Source organism: Talpa occidentalis, unplaced genomic scaffold (genome assembly GCF_014898055.3).
Source record: "Talpa occidentalis isolate TD23 unplaced genomic scaffold, MPIMG_talOcc4v2.1 talOcc4.16, whole genome shotgun sequence".
Classification (NCBI taxonomy): domain Eukaryota; kingdom Metazoa; phylum Chordata; class Mammalia; order Eulipotyphla; family Talpidae; genus Talpa; species Talpa occidentalis.
The window spans coordinates 85,229,787-85,253,648 of record NW_023601653.1 but is presented as its reverse complement, the minus strand read 5'-3'; the positions used below and the strand labels follow the sequence as shown (position 1 = coordinate 85,253,648).

Sequence of the window (23,862 nt, the reverse complement as noted above, 5' to 3'; positions counted from 1 at the left end):
AATATTTTGTCATTAATCTTAAAAACTTAACTATCTTGTCAGTACATCCGTTTTGTATGTTTCAAAGTGTGTATAACTAAGGAAAATAATGAGTGTTCTATATAATTAGATAAATCTGTTTATCTCTGTCTCTATACGAAATGTTTATGTGTATTTAATTCCACACTGAGAGTCTAACACGTCAAGAAAACACTGTCTCTGAGATTTCCGGTTCAAGGGTCCTGCCTTAGCGGGCTGCCGCCACGCCTGTCTCACTGGTGCATGTTCAGCGAGTTTTTCTAAGGTGGTACGAAGACATCAGAACTCTCAAACTTCCTAGAAAATACTTATCGTGAAGGATAAGTTTATTATGAGCTTATTTTGAGCAAGCCAACACAATTATTTTAAAAAGATTGGACATGATCTGACCATTTTTTGGCATCCAGAGTTGTTTCAGAAGACTCTTCTTATTTACGCAAGAAACATTTACTGAGACTGTCGTGAGCTGAAGAGTGTGCTGTCGGCAGTGGGTCCAGACGAGAAGCAGAGCCAACACGGTTTCTGCCCTCGTCACATGGCAGGGGACGAGAGACTCATGTCAATCAGATACAATATGATTATATTATCACAAAGCGTCGGCAACACCACTTTCACCAAGGGAACGACGCGGATTCCAGGGGGATGGAAGAAAGGCGAGGTGTTAAGCTAGGGCAGGAATACAGGCGAGGGAGGATACGAGACGTCCTTGACCTCCCAACAAAACTACACTTACTTTTTAGAGCTCCTCTGCCCATCTGCACCCCCGCCGCCCCACCCCGCGCCGCCCCTGCTTCCATGTGCGGCTGTGCATGGATTGATTTCACTATTAGGCGGATGCCTGTTCCTCAGTAGAGTATAAACGCCGTGAGAAAGGGACCATGCCTTGGTTGCTCTCCACGGCGTCCCCAACACCTCCCACCATGTCTGATGCGCGTTTACTGCAGTGAAGAGGAGGAGGAAGGGACAGAGTTGTAAGGGTAGACTGCAGACATTCTCAGGCTCTGGAGCTGAGGCCTGATGGGACAGTGTGAAGAGAGATGACCTCCACGTGGCCAGAGTCTCAGGCAAGAATCGCAGTAAGAAGGGTAGGTTCAAAGAGGAAATAGGAGCTTGGCTTTGGATTAGCTCGTCGGACTTGCCGACGGGATTTCCATGTGAAAGTACCTAGTTGGAAGAACACTTAGGTCTGAGTTTCCTGTTTCTGGACCTGCTGATCTGGCCTGGACCTGGACTCCTAGTGTGACCACCAGCGGGTCATACAAACTTTGGTTCCAAGATCTAGCAGAGCAGGATGTCAAACGAGCTCTTCCTTGCAAAGAACACTGTCATGGGGTGACGTGTTAGCTCCTAACACGCCCCAGACACAGCTCTTGTGTGCCAAGCGTCCTGTGGGCTAGCAGACAGACTCACCAGTGGTTTGGAGGTTTCGAGAGTAAAAAAAAAAGTCTCTGACTCTCATATTTACATCAAGTGGGATATAAGTTTAAACTGCCCAGAGAATCTCTCACCTTAATTCAGGGGCGTATATTTCTACCTTCTTGAAAGGCAGTAAGGCTGTTGATTTGATTGCTTTTGGCAATTAAATGTGCAGTTTGTGTGTGTGTGTGTGTGTGTGTGTGTGTGTGTGTGTGTATCCTACGGGCCATTCTATGTTCTTTCCCTGGTGTACTTTCATAGCCTATATTAGAGGTGCAGTCTTTTTATGAGTCTCTTGTTTTTGAGAATGACTGAACCAATGGAATAGGAAAATCGACCACACATGATATTATTAATTAATCAGAAATCCTTCTGCAAGTGTGTAAACAGAGCCAAGAGACATGACCATCTTTTGGCTCTGACAATGATATTGCATTGATTACTATTTTCAATTCTAGTTACAGAAGCTTCTTCAGGAATATACAGATACAGCTACAGCACTTCTATTTGAGATACTTCTTGTCTCTCAGCAGGTAAAACATATATTTCTGTTCTACATATCACGTGTTAATTATATGGCTAATAAGATACCTTTTAAAAACACTGTATGAGAGAGGGTCTCCAAAATTGGTTGACTTAGATACTATTTTTGCTCTTAAGTGCTCATCTAGTTAATTTCACTAAATAATGATTTCAAAGATTTTAAAGATGAAATGTATTTCAGGGTGAATATCCTTTAAGATACAACTTGAACTTCATGAATGTCACTTGTTTATTTTCTGAGTTTTTTAGGGAAATCTTGGGTTGGGACCAACACTGGCTATTGGCTGGGTGATGTCCTTCCTGCAGGGCTGTCCTCCCATAGTAAGTGCCCTGCCCAGAAGTGAACACAAAACCACCACCTGAGGCTAATTAGACAGATGCGCTACCCAAGGGGCTCTGGTGATGGTCATAGGTGAGGTGGTGGCGGGAGATTTATGGGGACTACACCTGAGGGGAGAAATCAAATATGGTCTGAAAAAGAACAAGGAAAGAAAATTAAAAAGTCTAATCAGGGCCTCCCCGGTGGCTCAGGGGTTGAGCGCTGGGCTATGAAGCTGCCCGCAGCCTCTGCAGCGCCACTTCGATCCCCGGCCACCAGCGAGGGTCCCACATGGCGCGCAGACCTCTCCTGCTGTGCCTGCTGCTCCCCTCAGCAGTGTATTTCTCAGTCTGCCTGTTCTGCTCCCCGCTCTGGCTCTGGTGGATTCTCTCACCCTCCCGCGCTTCTGACTGTACCCAGTGCTTGTATAAATAAATAAATAAATCTGTAAAAAAAAAAGTAATCAATACAAAAGAATTATGAAGCTTACATGAGAGGCTCTTGTGCATAATTTATAAAACACAAATTTTCTCTAAAAGTATTTACGTTTATCAAACAGAAGTATAAATTTGATGATTTGAAGATTGTATTATTTAATTAAAAAGTTTTTGTATTTGGGGCCTGATGTTTAAGCGACTTAAATCTCAAATGTGATCTTAATGTCATGAAAATCCCCTAAGATCTCCGTAGAAAACAGATTATTAAAATACTATATAATAAAGTGAAAAAAACGAACATTTAGTGAAATAGTGAGTATAAATTGGCAGGTGCAGATAACACTTGGGCTCATCCGGGCGTCTGTCCTCAGAGCCCTCACACGCGCGTGTGTTACCACCCTCTCTGGCCTTGACACAACTGAACGTATATGGTGCGTCCTTCTCCTTCCACCACACCGCGGAGACCCTGATTCAGTAAGAAATCGGATGTCACGCACCGCGTTAGAGGCCTCAGCAGCCCTTCCCCTTGAAGGACGACTAAACTCCTTGCCCTCGTCCTCCGGCCCGGCCTGCTCTCCTGGCCTGACCCTCGCTGGCTGCGCGGCTCTCTTGCTCACTGCCTCACCCAGGACCTTTACCGTGCCACCTGCCCACAGCGCTTTCTCTCCCCGCGCCACCTGCTTAGCGCCCGCTCGGCCTTGAAACTTGTGTCCCTTCCTAGATGATGTTGTGATGCTCTGACCCCTCTGCCTGGGTCAGGAGCCCCACTGTCGGCACAGAGAGGCCTGCACGGCTCCCTCCTCCTCCCCATCAGGGGCCTGGCTGCAGGCTGCTGTTTGGGTCTTTCTTGTGGGGCTATTAGGACCACACAGGCACTGGGCCCTCCTCCCAGCACTGGGCAGGGCTGTGCTCCACCTGCCGCTTGACATGAGGTGGGTCTGCTCTTGCTTTGGCCAGTGGAACGTGAACAGAGTAGTCCGGTCGCCTCTTGCGGAGGTCTGAGTGCCAGCGCCTGCTCCTGCATCTGCTGGGCGCGCTCCATGGTGGGTGCTGAGGGAAACACCTGCTGAATCAATGCCCACAATGGCTTTTCCCCTTAAACTGGTCTCGCTCCCCAAACTGAGGGTCCCATTGTTCACCCCCGTGTCCGCGCGCTCGGTCAGCACACAACTCGCTGGGGATCTCCGCCAAAGGGAGTAATTCATGGGCGTTTCTGTGCCTTCCTTTTGAAGAGATTTCCAGTTAGATGCAGAAGCCAGGCTTCCCCACAGTCTGTACTAGCTCTGACCCTGCCAGCCGGTCCCGGGCCTGCTCCTGGGAGCGCCACGTCCAGGGGGAGCGATGCGGGGATAGGGCGGAGGGCTTCTGCCGGGGTTTCTAGGCTCCGGCGGAGGAAGGCGCTGGCTCTCACGGACGAAGTGCGGCCCACACGTACCTGCATCTCCCCTGACTAGGTTTCTTTCGTGGCCAGCATGGTGAAGCAGATGGTGAAGGGGCTTTCGGCTCCGTGCCAGCTGCTCAGTCCTGGCCAGGCCGTGCTGCTGTACCAGCGGTTCTACATCCTCAAGAGCTGCCTGCAGTACAGCGGGACTCTGGCCGAGCACATCAGGAATGACTACACCGAAGAGTTCAGGTAAGGAAAACGGAGTTTAATCTGCAGTAAAATCCACTCGCTTCTGATAGTTATGCACAACTGCAACATGGCCCCAATATTTAGAAGATTAAGTGACAACGGAAAACCCTATTTTTGTTTTAGTATTTCACTGATCGAGGTCAGGCAGGATTTCGGGGAGCTCGAGGTCCCACCAGCACTTGAAGTGCGTCCTCTGTCAGAGAAGGCCCGAGGCCCAGACTCTGGTCTCACTCACTGTCTCTCCTGCAGCCCGCCTCGCGCAGAAGCAGTGATGAATGTTGGCGTGTTGTGAGCTCCTAAGAGTCACAGACGCCACTAACAAGGACGATGAATTATGGATTGTGAATTCAGCTGAGTTGTTGGACAAAAAAACCACTGATAGAGGGACAACTGATAAACGCGGTTATTAGGGCTGTTGTTACATTTCTTCCTGTTCTACTCTCAGCGACAAAGGGTAGGAGAAGCAGCGCTGGCTCCAGGAGCAGCATGCTGTGCACCTCGGGGGGGCTCCCACCTGGGGTGCAATGAGCAGAGCAGCCCTGCACTAGCACCTAGCAAGGGAAAAACCAAACTCTGGTTGTGTGTCTGGTGTAAGGGGAGGACGCAGTGAGCATCGCTTCGCCCCTAGTTTGGATGGAAACGGGAGGATTAGCTTTCTCAAAAATTTCACCCCAGTTTCGTAGACCCTGTTTTTCCTCTGCGTGGGCTTACATCAGAGGTTCCCTTCTGGCTCCGGAAGGATTGTGTTTGACCTTTCTGAGGAGGCGTGCACGCCCGTTTTTCCTTACTTTGTTATTTTGAAGTAGATTTACACAGCATGAGACTCACCGCTGAAAACATGTTAAAGGACAGTCAGTGGCTCTTCCTCTGCGTCACAGCGCGGCGCAACCCTCGCTACCCTCTGCAGAACATCTCGTCGCTCCCAGGGAAACCCGGGCTCGGGGAGCCGTCACACCCCGTTCTCCCCTCCATGAAGCCCTGGCACCTACGCACCTACTTTCTGTCTCTTTGGATTCGCCTATCCTGGACTTTTCATATGGACGGAGTCATCTGACTCTCTGTGTCTGGGTTCTCCCACTCAGCATAAAGCTTTCAAGATCCAGCCGTGTGGCGGCACGTTCTCACACAAGCCGATTTTAAATAGTTACGAACATTTAAAACTGAGAACAGGCACTGGGGTGTCGCGCTCCCAGGCCGCCTGCCGGGGCTCGGGTCCGGCTGTCCCCTCGGCGCGTCACGGACGCTGCGCTTGGCGCTGCTTGCTCCGACCCATCCCGCCTCCCTCCTGCACCCGGGCAGCTCGGTGTGTGGCCCTGGGTTAAACGGGCAACATTTCAGTTGTCATGCGTTAGTCCCCTGAGCAGCTATGGAAAGATGCCGAGATCCGACCTCACGTGTGGCCAGCCCTCTTCAGTTTGCAGGGGCGCGGGAACCGGGTGCTGGCGTGACAAGGCTGTGCAGGCGACTGCCGTGCATCTTGGGGTTGTCCAGCTGCCGAGGAGACGTCTGAAGAGCCGCCTCACTTCGTCTCTCCCGCTGGTCCTTCCTCCCCTTCTGAGGCCATGGGAATGAACCCGGCTCCTCCTTTCTTCGGCTCGAGGGGTCCCCGCAATTTGACTCTTTCAACTTCTCCGGCCGAAAAACCGAGAAGCCGGAGCCTCGGCTCACGCAGCCCTGCCTGCCTTCCTGACGCCGGGGTGACGGACGCATCACTCGTGACATTCACCTCCTGAGCCCAAGCCAAGTGCTTCAGTGCCCCCGAGGCATGCGTGTGGGCCAGGTGGGCGGCTGCAGGCCGAGGCCCACGCCCCGCAGCCTCACACAGACCCCGTGTGCGTGTTCGCGTGACCAGTGTGAGAACCCTTGTTTTTAAAGTCGCTGACTGGTCTGTTTCTCTGACTGCAGGTACTTCATTCACGGGCCAGCGCTGGAAAGAAGGCTCCCGCCGTGCTACCCCGTGGCCCCGCTCACCGCGCAGCTGCTCCACCACGTCCGGAAACTGCTCCACCAGAAACAGCGTGAGAAATGTTAGGAGGAGAGCCGAACGCCAATCTGGAGGCCGCTTAATATTGATGAGAAAAGCTTTTTTGGTTTGTTTATTATCTGACTCCCCCCGGGGCCTGTGAGCCAAGGCTCTGCCGAGAGCCTGTCAGCGCCGCGTGGAAGGCGCCGCGGGGGTTTTTATACCGGCTGTGGAGTAGAAACTTTACATGGATTGACAGACACAAGGCGGTACTAAGAACGAGTGTTTCTAGAACGATAAATAGTCTCTCAAGTGATACAAACCGCAACGGGAGCCAGAAGCCGAGGGAGCAGGCCGAAGCGAGCCAGGGGGGCCGCGTGTGCTGAGGGGCCAGAGCGCCGAGGGGCGGCAGCTGTACGGTGGTCAGGGGAGGGCCGAGCAGTAGGGTGACAGCCGCCGCCTCTGCTGCACAAATCCCAGTGCCGCCCACCAGCGCACAGGGGCGACAGCACGGCCGGCACAGCGCGGGAAGGGCGGTCCCCGTGTTACGGGTGAGGCACGGGGATGAGGCGTGGACGCGATGTGCCCTCGGGTGGGCGCCGCTGGGCACCTGCGCAGCCCGGGGAGGCGGCCCCCGGGTCGCCGTCTCTGCTGTTTCTTATGGCAAGAAGCCATTTCGGTCCAACAAAACCTAACTCTGGTGTCAGCGGGAGCTGCCACGTCGGGGAGCCGCACCCTCTGTCCAACTCCGCATGACTTGCGGGGGTCTGAGGAAAACCCACCTCGGGACAGCGCCCCTGCCAGGCCTGCCTGTGCTGCGTGGGGACACACCAAGCTCACGTGGGCCTCGTAGCTGTCGTCCTGGCTGAGTCATCAGTCATCATCCACCCTTGAAGGGACAGGCCTCCCTTTCGCCGCCTCCTGCCACCGGGGCAGGGTGCCGGGTGTACGCCCCGCGGTCTCTGCCCGGGACGGACCAGATGCTGCTTACGACTGCACCGGGCAAGGCCGTCCTCTGCTGTTGAGCTCACCGGGTATTTTTACATCAATCCCAAATAATCCTGCGTTCTCTGGAACACACACTTTCCTCTCAGCTGTCACCGATATCACCCGACACAGTGTCCAGGCCTCCGCCACTGTCACCGTCACCACCAAGGTCTGTGATTCTTCTGTTCTCTAGTCTGGGGACAAAATGGCGCTGATGAGAGTCCTGGGCCTTTAGATGGGGGATTACTCCCAAGAGAGGATCAGAAAAATATGAAAAGATTCTTATGACACAGGTACACAGCGTTTCAGACCTGACGAGTGAGGAACAGCGGGCTCACGGCTGGCAAACGATGGAAGCGCAGAACGACAGTGTGGGAACCAGCTCTGTCCTGCCTCAGCTCCCAGCAACGCCCTGCTCGGGGCTGGAGCCACGCCAGGCTCGGGAGAGGGCCTGGGGTCTCTGCGCTCTTCTGCTCAGAGAGCATAGTGAGCTAATGTTCCTGTCACCCGGATTGTTTCTGGTTGAATAATCTATCTCTGGTAGTGTGACCAGACACACCTTGTTGACCACATATTCACCCTGGCCACAAAAGAATTATTTTTCAGGAAAAGTAATAACGGAAAAAATTTAAATGTGAAAATCACATAAATAACTTTTTAAGGCTACAAAGGATCACCAGAAAGGCAACCACACACTGCCAGTTTCCAGGCTGGATTCAAGAGTCTAGACCATTCGACCACCTTTACAATCCAAGCATTGCAAATTACTCCCCCTGCCCACAGTGCAGTCACTCACAGCGTTCAGCGCTACCATTTAAAGAAGAAGTGAAATTATATAGAGGACAAGCATGGGTTCTGAGGCCCAAGTGGAGTCTATATCCCAGCTCTGCACTAGCTTTAGCCCTATGAAGTCACTTAGCATCTCCACACTTTCGCGAGATGGTCACACGACCCTGCCCACAGCGTTGTCAGAAGACTCAGCAGGACGGTGCTGGCCTCCCGCGCGGCCCAAGGAAGGGACACGCGCTTGCTGTGCTAAAAGGACACCAACTGGCTGCGGACTCAGTGACTCCTAAGCACTGTCCTTAGTTTTTGGACCAATCTGGGAACCAGGCAGGGTATTCCGAGGACCCTGATGTGTAGACAATGCAGAATAGACTCGTTGGTCATTACGCTGGCTTCAGGTTCGTGTTAGGAGGGGTGTGGCTTCACCGACAAGTCACTGTTCCCGCTACTCCCCACCATGAAGGATGTTGGCTCTAATTAACACTAGTAGCGCAAGAGCTGCATGGAAAATGTTCTTTCTGAGGGTGGACAGAAAGCTTTTCAGATGTATAAATGTCTTTTAGCCTTTGACTTCAGCAGCTAATTACTAACTGATCAAATTGATAACTAATCTATAGAGTTCCTAATTGATCCACATGTAGCTTTAGAGAGAATGAAGAGTTTTTCATTTTACTGAAATCTAGATCATCCAGATGCAGTAATCATTGTGCGACAAGGCACTGGATAAGCGTGGTGAAAACTGACTGACTGGTGACTTGTGCCAGGCTGTGGCATTATGTTTTCTTTCTTTCTTTTTTTTTTTTAAGCACCACTTGTTTTGTATTTAATATATTTGCAGAACAGAGGGGTTCAGTGATTAATATGGAAGGAAAGCAGACCATTTCTTGAAAGAATGAATTTGATGGGGATCTATGAGCAAACTTCAGTAGTGCCAGCTCATCTTGTTTCTCGTCGTCTAGTGTATTTTCTTCTAAAACGCAACGCCAGTGTGTGTGGTTCACTCGGATTTGACTCTCCAAAGGGGGGAGACAGTCAGCAGTTCTCCTAGCAGTCAGGCCAAGGATTCTTGTGTCTGATGCCTGTGTCTTTTGAATCTGAAGCTTTTCTTATTTGGAGAAAAGCAGCAAGACTACTGGGCTAAAAACCTGGACAGTCTAACTCTGAGTAAGGCCCCAGATGCTGTGGTGGACTCTTGCCGGCCTACCTGGCATGAGACTTTGAGAGGTCATTTACTCTCTTCCAGAACTTGTGCTTCATCAGTTATAAAAAGCCCACCTTAAGGGTTTTTTACAGATGCTCATTGACACGTAAACGGTTCTGTGGTGAGCATACACTGGGATGAACCACATGGCATTGCCGTTTTCAAGTTAACAATGATCAGTATCTGAAATAGACAGAAGCCCCTCAATAAGCCATAGCTGTTATAGTAACAGAAAACTCACTGGCAGAAAACTTCCTCCACTTTAAAGGCTTATCAGTCCACGGATTTGGATAAACTTTAAATAAAATTAGATAGTTCAATTATAAACTGAATTGTGCCCAAATACTTAAACATGTAAAAAAAGGAATGTTACATTTTCTTCATTGTCTTCTCTCTACCAATAAAAATCAGTTCTTCCACCAGCCTCACCGAACGGCACTTCACTCTCCAAATGCATACTCTCTGCGTGCTTACAGGAAATCCCTTCACAAGTGTATTTGTAACTTATACTTTCACAGTTACTTTTACCTTCTCATCTAAACCCTCACACTTACTGCAATAGCTTAGTCACCCTGCTTTCACCTTTCACCCCTGCAGTCCCTTTCTCTGCAGGGAGAGTGGACCACAGACATGCGACGCACAGGCCAGGCCCAGCCAGGCTGACACCGCAGCTTCCTTCAGCTCCTCCCTCTTCGGTCAGCCCAGGGGAGGTTCTGGAGGGGACCGTCACGGAGATGGGAAGAGACAAGTCTGGGCTACATGTCTGCCAGATTACTGGGTTTAGGAAGGCCTTGGGTCAAAGGGTTTTCTTTTCTTTCCGTTTTGCCTTTACTTAGAAGGTGGCGGGCGCTGGAGGACTCAGAAGGACTGTGCGTGGGGCCAGAGAAATGAAGCAAGATTTCCTTAACATGCGCCCCAGGATTCTGAAGGTGGCCTGCTCCTCTGGACCCCAGGGGATAAGGGCATTCAGGGCAGAAGGTGTGCGTTTAAATAAAGATGTTTGGGGCCTCCCCGGTGGTGCAGTGGTTGAGCGCTGGGTTGCGAAGCTGCCTGCTGCCTCTGCGGCGCAGGTTCGATCCCTGGCTGCTCCCCTGCCACTGGAGGAGGGTCCCACATGGCGCGCAGACCTCTCCTGCCGCCCGCTGCTCCCCTCAGCAGTGTCCTTCGGTCCTTCTGCCTGCTCTGCTCCCTGCTCAGGCTCTGGTGAATTCTCTCACCCTCCCGCGCTGCTGACTGTACCCAGTGCTTGTATAAACAAACAAACAAACAAACAAATAAATAAATAAATACATGCCTCTAAAAAAAAAAAAATTTTAAATAAAGATGTTGGATTTGACCAAAGTACTAACCCCCTTCTCTCCTCTTTCTACTTCTGATGGTGACGGGCACAGGCGAGGCAGTGCTGGAGCCATGGGGATTTGTTTGCTGCAGGGCAGTGGAGGCGGGAGAAAGGCAGGTCAATGACACAGGGCCCCTGGGGTTACTGTTGGCTATCCCGGTATCTCCCATTATTTATCAAATTGTTCTACAGGGAAATTATTCTGTTTTTTGAGTTGACCTACAAATGAATTTGGAAAAGACAAATATTATAGCATGTTACATCTAGTAGTAACTGTAACCACCAGAGGGCATAGTTGTATTAAGAAGACAGAAGTAAAAGCAAAACTTTGCTTTAACAAAGTTAGAGCGCTGAGTCTTAAATATTAACATTGCCTACAGACCTTCACAATTAAATTATTTTCCATACTTCTTTAATATGTACTAACATAAACTTAGGTATAAAAAAGTTCCTTGCACTTTTATAGAGATCAACACAAATTTATAACTTAAAGGTTTCTACGAATAAATGCATATAACCACCGTGACTGTAATGCATGGTGGTGTTTTGCTGACACCCCACCTTCCTTTGCAAAATGAACGTGGTAGGACGCCACGACGCGGGTCCTGGACTCTGCCCTACAGCACCTTCCCCTTCCTCTTTCAAAGTGCCCTCATCTTTCTCAAGAAGATGCTGGGCTGAGACTTGCGCTCGGCTTGGCCATTTCACTGTGTGTGAAGTTCGCATCGGTTTTCTTTTTTGACCAGGGACAATAAAAGTGGCCCCTTGCGTGGACAGACGATCAATGAGTATAAAGAACGCGAACGCAGGTGTTAACGCTGAATGAAAACAAAGCTCTAAATTCCCCAAGAAACCCCACGGCTTTCCAGTTGAAGCCCAGACCCCAAACTGCGTGGCTCTGCTACAGAGAGTGAGGGGCTCGATTTCAGCATGGTGGGGTAACGTCAGTGTTCCCCGGGGTGGGTCCTGATTTTATACCTTTTTTCCCAGCACTCCCTGGTTCATTTTCAAAAGCGTCTTCATGGGGATAACAAAGTAAAAGGTTATATGCCTTGGTTATAAGCCAGCCCTGGCGTGGGCTTTTTAAGGTCAGGAAAGACGTGCCTTAGAAGTAGGAGTGAGGAAACCAGGAAGTTAAGACCATGTACAGACATTTATAGGGTTCTCTCCCAAGGAAATCCAGCCCGTGTGAATGGAGCTTTGGGGGATTAAACTAAACTTCAGACATGTTTTGATCTTCTTGTGTGACTCAGAGGCACCAGGGGTTCCCCCTACTCCCCCACACTCCTAATCCACCACCTCAGACCACAGGCTGTAAGGAAGGAGACGAGTAAAAGATTTCACCACAGTTAAGGCCTCTGACATCTGAGAGCATGTGAGGTCACTGCAGGGTAGGAGGAGTGAAACTTCGCAAAGGGTCACATTTACTCAGAAATGCTGGGAGACAGGACAGCGGTGGTGTAACCGCGTGACATCATTTGGCTAACTCGCGCACGGGGCGCGCTGTGCAACAACATGGCTCCTCACTGCCAAGTCCCAAGACCAAATGCAGTTGCCAATTTGACTTTAGATGTGTCAGTGCCACATCTATTCGAGATGCCACGAAATAATGATTTTAAGGAAGCTGAGAAAGATTCCTCGACAAACTGTAGTGTGAGAGAAAGTGAGTCTGTGTGCTGGACCAGATCCAAGAACCAAAGTAGTCTGCACACTGAAATCTGCTGAGACTGGGCTGTTGAAGCAGAACTAACGAGAGCATTCTGGCAAACTTGAGTCGTCCTTCCTTCAGAAAATGATTATTATTCGCATTATTTCATACTTATCAGGGCCCAACTGGGGCAACTTATCATAATGGGCAGAGAAGGGAGAGCGGGGATAGGAGCCATCTGTTCCTGGCATATGTTTTATTGGAATGTGGGGCACTCCGTGTCTTAAAAGCGGTCAGCAGAAGGCCTAGGAGGTTCCATATAATTTTCAAGAAGCTTGTTGTCCCAGAGAGAAATCAATTCAAGTCAATCAGCATTTGTTCTTAGTTGGATGCTTTAGGAGTATACAAAAATAAACAAAACTGGGTCTCTGTTCTAATGAGTCAAGTCAAATGATTTGAGTAAAACCTTCCCTTTTTTTTGGCCTGTCATTTGTATTTTCATTTACTCAATAATTTTCTAATACCTCTAGCTACTTTAAACAGATCCTAAAGACCATCTGAGAAATCATAGATTTGATATCCTAGACATATATCTTTAAATACTTCTGTGCACATATTTCTAATGTACATTTTTAAATATCTTTTCCTTAGACTATCAAAAATAATCTTTGCAGCACTTTATGGAAATGACTGTAGTAAAGAATATTCAAAACATTATACAAGGGCAGAGTAAGTCAGATCTATTAGAGGTAAAAAGAAAATGTTACGGATGTCATAGGAGGAAGAGTTTCATTCTTACTGAGCGTATCAAGTAGGCATGCTTGGAAGGGATCTAGTAGTTAAGGTTTAAAAGTGTCTAAGTGTAATCTTTTTTTAAGAAAAACTAAAGAAAGAACATGGCAAAATGATAAGATTTAACAAAAGTTGGTATTGAGGACACGGACAATTTCTATATTATTTTCTTCTCTCTATGCTTGATATGTTTCGCAGTAACAACAATAAAGTATGTCTAGGATTTGGAGAAGAGAAATACAGTCTAAGTAGAAAAGAAAATATGAGCAAAAGCACAGAATCTTGAAATTCACCAAAAGATGAGTGCTGGAAAATAAGGCTGGGAAGATGAAGTCAGATCATGGAACACCCTGGCTAATTAGTCTTGACTAAGAGGTCAGCGAGTGCTGGGGAACATCTGGAGGTTTCTGATGAACAATATGTGATCAGAGGAGTAGATCACAAATAGAACTCTGGGAGAAATTTGCAGGGTGGGGAGAGCCCAGATTTTGAAGGACTGTAAGGGTTCAGGTGAAAATACGGTAGTTTAAGTTCCCTAAAAATCCTGATTCCTTTGTTCTTCTTGCCTCTAGTGTGTTTTTAGTAAAAAAAAACCAACACAAAAAAACCCACATCTATTTCCACTGGGTAGTCATATTTCTCCTTCCTACCCACATCTTTTGTAATCTCACCCAATCTATATTCTATACTGGGGGTTGGTAAGCTCTTTCCATAAACAGAACGATAGTAAATACTTCAGGTTTTGCAGATCATGTAGTCTCTGTAAAGAACGGTTTTGTCCACCTCTTTCTCTCTTTTGTCTTAAATCTTCAGAACCTGTCATCGGCACAGCGGGGTTGGTAGAGCGTGAGTGCAACACACGAACACGTGAAAAGCAAAAAGGTATCCCCAAAATTAAAATTAAGAAATCTCCTCAATGAGATATTACAAACCTTCCTCAGAAGGGCTAGACGTTTTTGGAATTAAAGAACATAGCTGTCACTGCTTTCAAGATTAAAGTTTCTTCATTTACTTCCAGGCATAATTTGGGGGCAATCTGTGCTCCATCTCCTCTCTCTCTGTCATGCAGGTGGTGACAGCTAGTTAAAAAAAAAATTTGTGAAAGAGATTCTTCAATTTTATCATGAAGTGTCAAGAAGAGGGCAATTGTAAAAAGAAAGCTTAATAATATGGAGAAAGCACAACCTCAAGGGTCTCCAAGAAGACCTTTGCATCATGTGTAAATGGATAAATGGATGGAAATGCCACTTCTCAGCAATGTGAGCAAGAATGACGGGGATGATCAGAGGAATTAAGAACGCACTGATAGACATATACTTCACACTCGGAAGATCTCTGTGGCTCACGAGATAAAAATTTTAATGATACCAAAGTCACCAAAAGAGCCAAAGAAGTTTACGATCATTTAAAACACAAAGGCAGAGTTTTAAAAAGTTCTCCAGTCTTCTGAAAAATTACAAAAGAAAATATTCACAAAGATACAATCGCAATCTAGTTTTAGAGTTTAAATAACATCTGTACGAGAACAACATTTCGACTTCACTAAGAAAAATGATAAAAAACCTGCTGGTCTTCATAGCACGGCATTAGCAAACCTGATGACTGTAAGGATTTCACAACTAAGTGCTGGCGATCAACGATGTGCTGGTACCCAGAGTAGTAAGACCCAGCCCCTAGCTTTAAGCAGCTCACTATTCGGAAAACGGGTTAAGTTAGCCACAGAGGGCCTCCCCGGTGGCGCAGCGGTTGAGCGCTGGTTGCGAAGCTGCCCGCGGCCTCTGCGGCGCCGGTTTGATCCCCGGCTGCTCCCCGGCCACTGGAGGAGGGTCCCACATGGCGCGCAGACCTCTCCTGCCGCCCGCTGCTCCCCTCAGCAGTGTCCTTCAGTCCTTCTGCCTGCTCTGCTCCCCGCTCTGGCTCTGGTGAATTCCCTCACCCTCCCGCGCTTCTGACTGTACCCAGTGCTTGTATAAACAAACAAACAAAACTAAATAAATAAATAAATAAAACATGCCTCTATTAAAAAAAAAATTACTAAAAAAAAAAAAAGTTAGCCACAGAAATAACTGTAAAGTAGCTGTTAATAAATGACCCGAAGGTTCCAAGTTTGGAACCAAGTTGGGAGGCGGCATCTACTGACAGAGCCAGAAAGTAGCACTGAGACGAGATTTGAAAAAGAGTATCCTTTTCATTGCCTGGAATGTGAAAGAAGAGCATTCCGGGCAGCAGCAGAAAGGTGTGGGAAAGCAGGAGGAGCTCCAGGAAACGCAGCAGCCATGTTGCCAGAGTAAGCTATGGCGCAGGCAGAGGTTGGGGGTGTGGGGGGGGGGTGGGGAAGGGCAGTAGAAAATATACCTGGAAGAAAGGGAGAGACCTTCGTGTCCACTGAGCGCCTGTGCCTGCCTTGTGCCAAACACAGGGGCAAAAAGTTTGATGAGAGACTTGAGTGCTAAAACCACCTGGACTCTGTATTAGGCCTGTGTATTTTTTTGATAAAATGAAGTCACATTATTTGCTCCCCAAACTTCCTATTAAATTAGTTAGGCTCATCAAGGGTTGTGGTCTCTTGGACCTCCCTGGTGGCGCAGGGGTTAAGACACAACCTACGAAGCTGTCCACAGCCACTGCAGCACAAGTCCGATCCCCGGCCAGGGAGCTACCCACAAGGAGCAGCAGACCTCTCCTGTCTCCCCGCTGCTCCCCTCAGCAGTGTATCTCAGTCAATCTGTCTGTTCTGCTCCCCACTCTGTCTCTGGTGAATCCTCTCACCTCCCCCCCACCTCTGGCCTGTACCCCAGTTCTTGTAAGCATAAATAAATCTTAAAAAAAAAAAAAAGACTTATGGTCTCCTCCAAGTGAAGACTCCGGGTAGCAAAGGGATTCAAAAGTAATTTTGAAAGAAACACATGTTGCAGCTAACAATACTTTCAAGTTACTTAGCAGGTTTGGAAGGATTTAACCTGCTCCTCTCTGGGAAAAGTGGCTGTCGTAGCTTGCTTTGCAAGAGACTTGTCCTGCACGTTTGTCCCTCGAGGGTGATATCCTGATGGCAAAGTGGTAGACCCACCAGATGGGCCGGATTTGGGCTCTATCAAATGGCAACTGCCACTAAAGAATTCTAAATGCTTGCAGTTGTTTTCAACCTTGGAAAGGATTACGATATTACTCTATAAACTGGAGGTGGATACCATGAGGATCTGTTGAACTATTGTCAGAAAAGTCATGACGCATTTTGCTTGACAAACAAAAACATGTTATGACTTTCCCAACAACCTAATACAAGGAACTCAGATTTTAAAATGGCAAACACTGGTTTGCTGGCTATTAAAATAAAAAGGTATGTCTGCAGCTAAACTCTTTTTAGAAGAAATGTGAAATAACAAAACATTAAAAATAGAAATGGAAATGCAGAGCAGCCATGTAGATAACAATTAAAAAGAAATGTAAGGCTGTATTAGGGACGAAGCAATAATAAAAGATTATCATTAACTCAAGAACTTATAATAAGGAGGCTTCTCAGGTTAAGAGTTAATTGGGGAGAAGGTGTGGCGAGGGGATTTAAAATGCCTCCGTTTGAAGCCCACACTGGTGGAGCTCCTTTCCGCAGGATTTTAACTCAGGCCTGACATTAAAACTCCTGCCAAAACTCTTCTTTACACCCGAGACCAGCACTGTGATTCTTTACACACATTTTTTTAAAGATTGATTTATTTATGTGCACAAGAGCGGGAGTATAGCCAGAGATACAAGGGGGGTGGGGTGGGGGAGGGTGGGAAGATTCACCAGAGACAGAGCGGGGAACAGAACAGGCAGACTGAGCGAAGAAATACACTGCTGAGAGAGCAGCAGGTGAGTCAGGAGAGGTCTGCTACACCCTGTGAGCTGCTCCTTGGCTGGCCTGGGGATCGAACTGGTGCTGCATGGCTGGCGACAGCTTGATGGTGCTGTCTTTTTTGGGCCCTGAATGGCTGTACTGCTGAAAGTGCATTTATTTACTCTCTACCACTTACACATTAGCCTTCTAATAGTCTAGAGGCTCTGAGTACTTGATATCCTTTCTCTTTCCATCTGAAATCCATGTTGGGCCGGCCTAGTTTTGATTTCCTAGACAAAAGTAGGAGCCATTTTTTAAAATCAGATTTCTGCCAGGTGACTATAGCTTGGAAGGAAAGACACAGTTGAAACACTGTTTATTAATCAATCCGCATATAGGTGTTTTAGTGCCCTATTCCTAGCACTGTGCTCAATGCTATTAGGGAGAGAAGAATCAGAGGCTAACAGTCAGCGATTTAAGATCAACACAATTAAATAAAAAAGGCATAATACGGCACATGATCAGCTGCAACTGCTCGCCTTTGTATGCACTGTGCTAAGAAGGCGTCCTGGTCCCCTGCCTTGCTGCCATGGTGACAGTTACTAAGAAATGCACAGCTCCATAAATGTGCAGGTTATAAAGTTCTGTTTTGGGTTTTTTTTTTTTTTTAATATGTAGTATTTTTTTCATTTAGATGAATGGTCCTTAATCTCATTTTCTCTGTGAATTCTCTGTATTCAAATTCTTAAAGAAAACGGAATGAAGAGTGAGTGGACACACCCATGTTAGCTCTGCACTGCCTGGGGGTTTGTCTGTTGCTTAGGGATCAGAGTGATTTTGAATGACCTAAAATGTCTCATGCTTCTAAGTTTATCCAGCTCTTTAATACTAGGTATGCTTGCTCAAGGTCAACCCAAGGTTAAGAAGGAATCCTTGATCATCTCTTACTCTACATCTCTGTGTTTCTCTCTCCTGAGGTTGCTATTTTTCCTTGCCCCTCCTCATCCTAGTTGTAACCACTGTTTCCTCCTTTTAGTCACCATTAGGTGTGCTTATAACAGACTTTTACTGAAAGGCTGGAAATAACAGAGCAGGTAGTATACACAGGACAAGAAATACAAGTACCCAGAAGTTTTTGGCCATCTTTAATATAAGGAATTTCTCACTGTATTTTCTTTTCAGACCCTGCCTGTAGCCATTTTGTTCGACTTCCTCCCCCTCCATCTCCTTTCTGAGTTGTTTACACATAAATCTCTGCAATTTTATTATTTGATCAAAGTGGTTCTCACTGCCAAACCCCCTGCACCCTGCCCTAAGGGATAACTCACAACCCCCAAAAGCCCAACCTTTTTTCTCTCCCTAGACAAAAGCTCCATCTACATCAGAGATGGATTTTGTCACTCCCCTGGAATGAAAAATTGCAGCAATAAAGTTACTTAAAATTACTTTTTAAAGTTACTTAGATTTCTCTGTTTATAAGCTCAAATTCTCCCATTTGATCTATATTCAAGGAAGTTTTTTTTCTGTCTGAACTACAGGTGTAAAGACAAAGTTTCTGAAATATTCTGCATGGTGCATAAGTCACATACATGTTTGTGGGAAATTTTAGCTTCTTAAAAAAAACCCCATTATTTTCTAAAAAGATTTCTCAAAGATTCAGAAAAGCAGTAGGATTTATAATAAAGGCAATTTTCTGATTGCCTGTAAGAGATAGGGAGCCGAATAAAAGCTGCTTTCCCTGTAGAAAATTCCCTGCCGTATCTGGTATTATCCACAGGCCAGGACCCTTTCATGCGCACTCCTGGCAGTCTTCATGAGAGACGTCCTGTGTGCACTTGCAGAGGTAGCTGCTTGGCTGTGGCCACAGTACACCACAGCTTTGCTCTAAGATAAGATCCTATCTCTGAGGGCAGGAAAGTTCCCAAGGTGCCCAGTGCTGATCTCTCCAGGCAGCCCTACATTACATTTGAATGTCACCCTCAAAGAAAGGTAATGTGACAGTAAGTTTGGATTCTTATGAAGATGGATATTTCTCCCAGGACAAATCCCTATCACTTTGATCACATGCATGCGCAAGCACACGCACGTGCGTGCGTGCACACACACATACACACATCATGAGCTGTCAGGTACTATGCTGAGCACCAGATTAGATACTGTGGAAGATGTGAGAAAACAATAAAAATCAAGACAGTAGTTTATATATATAGTATAGTATATAGAAGTAATAATAATGGAAATTTAAAAAAACAATTTCTTCTCAGAACTGTGGAATTTTAGAACTAGAAATATTTTAAAGATGATTTGCTGATTTGCAGAGGACAAAAACGGAGTTCATTGGGGTTAGCAGTTTACCTGAGGTCAATGGTGAATCCGTGGCAGAGAGGACTAGAACACAGATACCAAGAGCTCTGACTGCCTTATCACATGGAACAACTAGTAAGCACCAGCCCTATGCAAAAAAATAGAAAGCCCGAGAGAACACATGTAAACCGCTTTGCACCATGTCTGAAACCATTAGCTGTCATGATCCAGTCATTATCAGCACCGTCACGGTGAAGAGCACGACTTTCAGCATTAGCTAGACTGGATGTAAGTCCAGTTCTGCCACTTACTGTGTGACTGCAGAGTAGTTTCTCACTTTCTCTTAGCCCCGTTTCTTCATCTATAAAATGGGAATAAAAATAGTATTTATCTAATAGGACAATGAAGAGGAATAAGCGAGTACAAATGTGTGTTGTGTGACAGTATATTACCTGGTGTGTTGAAACTATTCAAGCACAGCTGTTATCCACAACATTTCTGAACCTGTACAGGTAAGCAGTGAGTCAGACCAGGACAGATACAGCATGGGTGGAGCGTGTGTTCACTCTGTCAAAAAGAAAGCCAGTAAGTTGCATTTTCACAGATATCAGCAGATATGCACCAGTTACCTAGACCACGATGAGCAAGACGAATTCCTGCTTTCACAGAGCTGCAGTCTGGTGAAGGCAGTGCAGGAAGCAGGCTGCTGCCATATGAAACAGCACACACATTGCAGAGCTACAAGAAAGAGGTACGGTAATAGGGAAGGGAGTGTCAGAGAAGTTTTCTCAAATAAAAGCACAAGGAGTTGGCCAAAGCTGAGGGGTTAGAAAGAGCCTAAAAGCACAAGCCACCTGTGGGAAGTACCCTGAACGGGCTGCCATCATCCGTTCCGAGCCCCTGGCGTTTCCTGGACAGCAGTGGCCAGAAAAGAACAGGCCACGTACCCCCTGTGCCCTGCAGGCAGGGTCTGCTTTTGCCAGTTAGAAGCACTTGGAACACACGCCCCAGGCTGGGGTCATCTGCTGTCTCTGCTGGCGAACGTGGCTGGGGACACACTCTACGGCATCACTTCAGGGTCTGGCATTAAATCTGTGGGTGCTCAGATGGAGCTGCAAGGGCAGCGGCGGTTCCTGACCCTGGGCTTACGGCTCCAGTGGGATATTTTTGAACTCGGCAGTGATCAGCGGAGTCCCGACTGCCCACCTTTCCTTCTGTAGAGACAGGAGCTGCTTCCCCAGTGGACCTATCCAGGCGTCCTGTCCTAGGAACTGCTCCTGGGGCCCTGCTAAGTCACCCTTTCTTTAGCCCTCTAGTGATTTGGTGAACTCCTGATCCCTGTGAAGCCTCCTTCTGTCTAGTGATGAGAACAGGACCTGTTTCTGGCGCCTAGGAGACCAGCGATACAGAAACACAGTGTGCGTGCGCAGTGTAATCTGCAGAAGACAGCAGGCTGCTCCGCCCTCCCCTCCTCTCGCCCTTCCCCGCGCCACCTCTGCTAAGGGCACGCACATTGTTGTGCAACGATCTATAAAACATTCTCATTTTGTGAAACTGAAAACTCTACATGCTCCCCAGTCCCTCTCTCCTCGCAGCCTGGCGCGCCACTCATCTAAGTGGGATCACACAGGCTTGTCTTTTCGCGGCTGGCTTACTGCACTTAGCACGGGGTCCTCAGAATCCCTGTTGTAGCACGTGACAGGATTTCCTTCCATCCTTTTGTGAAGCTGAAAAACATTCATTGTTTGTAATTTTGTTACCAGATTTTATCTACTCCTCTGCCTGTCTATGGGCATCTGGGTGACTTCCAGCTTCTTGCTAGTGTGAATAATATTGTGATGAACATGGGTGTGTAAATGCCTCCTCAAGATCCTGCTGTCAGTTATCTGGGCTATATACTCAGCAGTGGGACTTGTGGACCATATGCCACTTTTAATTTTGAAAAAGGTTTACTTATGTATGCACACGGGAACTGGGGCATACGCCAGACGTGTGTGTGGGGGTGGGGGTGGGGTGAGAGAATTCCCCAGAGACAGAGCAGGGAGCAGACCAGGCGGATCTTCTGAAACACACTGCTGAGGGGAGCAGCAGGGAGACAGGACTGGTCTGCTGCGCCGTGGGTAGCTCCCTGGCCGGGGATCTGCCTCATGTTGCAGGGGCTGGCGACAGCATGATAGCACTGTGTCCTTGAACCCTGCACCCCAGGGAAGCCCTATTTTTAATTTTTTGAGGAACCTCCACATAAGATTTTTCCAAAGGGGCTGCACCTCTTCATTTCTATCAGCAGTGCACAAGTGTTCCAATTTCTCCACATCCTTCCCAACACTTGTTATTGTCTGTCGTCCGACAGTAGCTATTCTAATGGGTGTGAGTGGTATCTCCATGCGCTTTGATTGCATTTCTTTAATGATGAGTAATGTCGAGCAGTTTTTCATATGCCTGTTGGCCATGTAATAGCTGTCTTGCCCATTTAAAAATCAGGTATTTTTTTTTGCTGTTGTTGTTTTACTATACTCTGGATAGTAACCCTCTCAGATAGGGTTTCCTTGGCGGCTCTTCCACGTTGCTGATTGAATGCCAGTCTGATCTTAGCTTGGGCTTGCGCACAGAAGTCTAGTCTTGAGCCACGCATGGCACATGTCTGGTCCATCTGGGGCCATCTTCCATCTTAAAGACACTTATGAGAAAAAGCCAGAAGCTTCCCTATTTTGGACACTCTGGGTCCCAGATACAGATTCCCTATAATATTGAAAAGCCTCCTCATGTCTTCACTGGGAACTCAAATCAACCAACCTGAGGTTTCTGGGGCAGAATGAGAAACAGCCTCAAGACAGGCCGAGTGGAAGGCACGGAAGTGGACTCGCCAGAGTTGGCTCTTGCCCTGTGCTCCAGGATAAGGCAGAGCCATGCTGTGAGGACAGTCAGGCTGTCCTGCGGGGAGGACGGTGAGGGCCAGCAGCCTGCTAACGGGCTAGTCCCGCGAGAACCACACTGAAAGCAGTTCTCCAGTTCCCAAGAATCTTAAGGGACTGCAGTCCTAGCCAACACGGGATCGAAGACTTCCGAGGAGGAGGCAGACCCGCCCCGTTGAGCAGTCTTGAGTTCTTGACTCACAGGAATCGTGAGGAATTAGAGATGATTTTTACTGTTTTAACTCACTGAGTTGGGGGCTATTTGACAGTGAACGCATCTCTTGCTACTGTCCAAAATATATTACTCAGGGGATGCACGTGGTGATCATTCCAGGTAACTTCTTCATAACTTTAATGTCTTAATAGCTTGACACGTCATTAACTGTATATTATCCCATAAAATTTTTAGAAGATAAGGAGAATCAGCTGATCAACTATTTAACAAACCTCCATTAAGTGTTACTCCTGGTGGTCTGTTGATTAAAAGGTGTGATGCTGTGAGAACAGTGACAACGGCAGGCGTTACATTAAACACGGACTGTTGGACACGTACACACTCACTCATTGCTTCTCGTGTCACTACCCTGAGCAATGGAGATGCCGCGTGTGTACCAGCACTTAAAACAATTTTTTTTTGCTAATCCGATGATAGGTGGAAAGCAGTTTAACCTGCATTTCTATGACCAAGAAATCTTGATATATAAAGTACACGAAAACTTCCTCTGACATATTACAAATATTTTTTCGCACTTGGCATCATGTCTTCTTGACATGCACAAATTAAAAATATTTTATAGGGGCCTCCCTGGGGGCGCAGCGGGTTGAGCGCAGCGCTGGGAAGCTGCAGGCAGCCTCTGCAGCGCGGGTTCGAGTCCCCGCGGCCAGAGTGACCCACAGGGCGCGGCAGACCCCTCCTGTCTCCCCGCTGTCCCCTCAGCAGCGTGCTTCAGTGGATCCCCCTGTTCTGCTCCCCGCTCTCTGGTGAGTCCTCTCACCCCCGCGCCTCTGGCCTGCACCCCAGCTCTCGTCTCGTATAAAGAAAATCTTAAAAAAATATTTCATATAGTCCAGTCCACCTCATTACAAAGTCTTTCATAATTAGCAGCTCCTGCTCCCGGGTCAGCTGAATTTTCACTTGCACTTTAACCCCCCGCCGTGTTCTCACACGCAACTGTCCTGTGGAACGCGGGGTGAAGCTCTCCCCACGACCACGTCTCCTTCCCGTTAACCGAGCGTTTCCCGTCCCTTCGCCTCGGGTTTCGGGGTGCGCTCACCAACGCCACCCCGCGGCTGCTGGCTCCCCTCCCCGCCGGGCCCGCTGGCCCCGCGCCCCGAGAGGGCAGGCGGCCGCGCGGCGGGGGCGGGGGCGCCCCGGGGACGCGCAGGCTGAGCCGCTAGGGCAGGCCCGGGGCGTGGGGGGGCGTCCGCGGGCGTTTCCCCCGCGGCTGAGGGCGGCGCGGGGCCGGGGAGGCCGGGCGGGCGGCGGGGACGGGGGGGACGGGGAGGGGACGGGACGGACGGGCGCCGGGGGAGGGCGAGGCCGACTCCGGCCCCGCGGGGCGCCGCCCCCGCACGGGTCCCGCCTCCTCGCGCCTCAGGCGGGCGCGCCCGGGCCAGAAGTGACGTCCCGGCTGCTGACGCCACGCGAACGTGACGTCCCCGGGGCGGACGCGTCTCCCCGGCGGGGCCCGCAGCTCACCTCGGGGCGCCGTCCCTGGCCGAGCGTCCGCGCGGCCGGGGCTGCCGGGCG

General features: G+C 48.4%; 1 protein-coding gene and 1 long non-coding RNA gene across 3 annotated transcripts in view; one reads left to right on the top strand and one right to left on the bottom strand.

Annotated features, from left to right (window-relative positions):
* CUNH12orf56 (chromosome unknown C12orf56 homolog) overlaps positions 1 to 6,940 on the top strand; it is a 38,532-nt gene extending 31,592 nt beyond the window's left edge. The window contains 4 exon segments of the mRNA XM_054696795.1: positions 1,893 to 1,967; positions 2,227 to 2,298; positions 4,188 to 4,366; positions 6,272 to 6,940. Of these exon segments, the coding sequence (XP_054552770.1) occupies positions 1,893 to 1,967; positions 2,227 to 2,298; positions 4,188 to 4,366; positions 6,272 to 6,398 (453 nt within the window). The 3' untranslated portion in view covers positions 6,399 to 6,940.
* A 35-nt stretch (positions 6,941 to 6,975) lies between these two features.
* On the bottom strand, positions 6,976 to 23,853 carry LOC119248118 (uncharacterized). 2 transcript variants are annotated; one of them, XR_005125863.1, is made up of 4 exons: positions 23,812 to 23,853; positions 19,653 to 19,767; positions 19,512 to 19,561; positions 6,976 to 7,510 (listed from the first exon to the last, which is right to left on the bottom strand). It is a non-coding gene; the product is annotated as an uncharacterized LOC119248118 (long non-coding RNA). The 2 variants fall into 2 exon arrangements; XR_008552323.1 differs by lacking the exon at positions 6,976 to 7,510 and adding an exon at positions 10,608 to 14,161.
* Between the last annotated feature and the right edge of the window lie 9 nt (positions 23,854 to 23,862).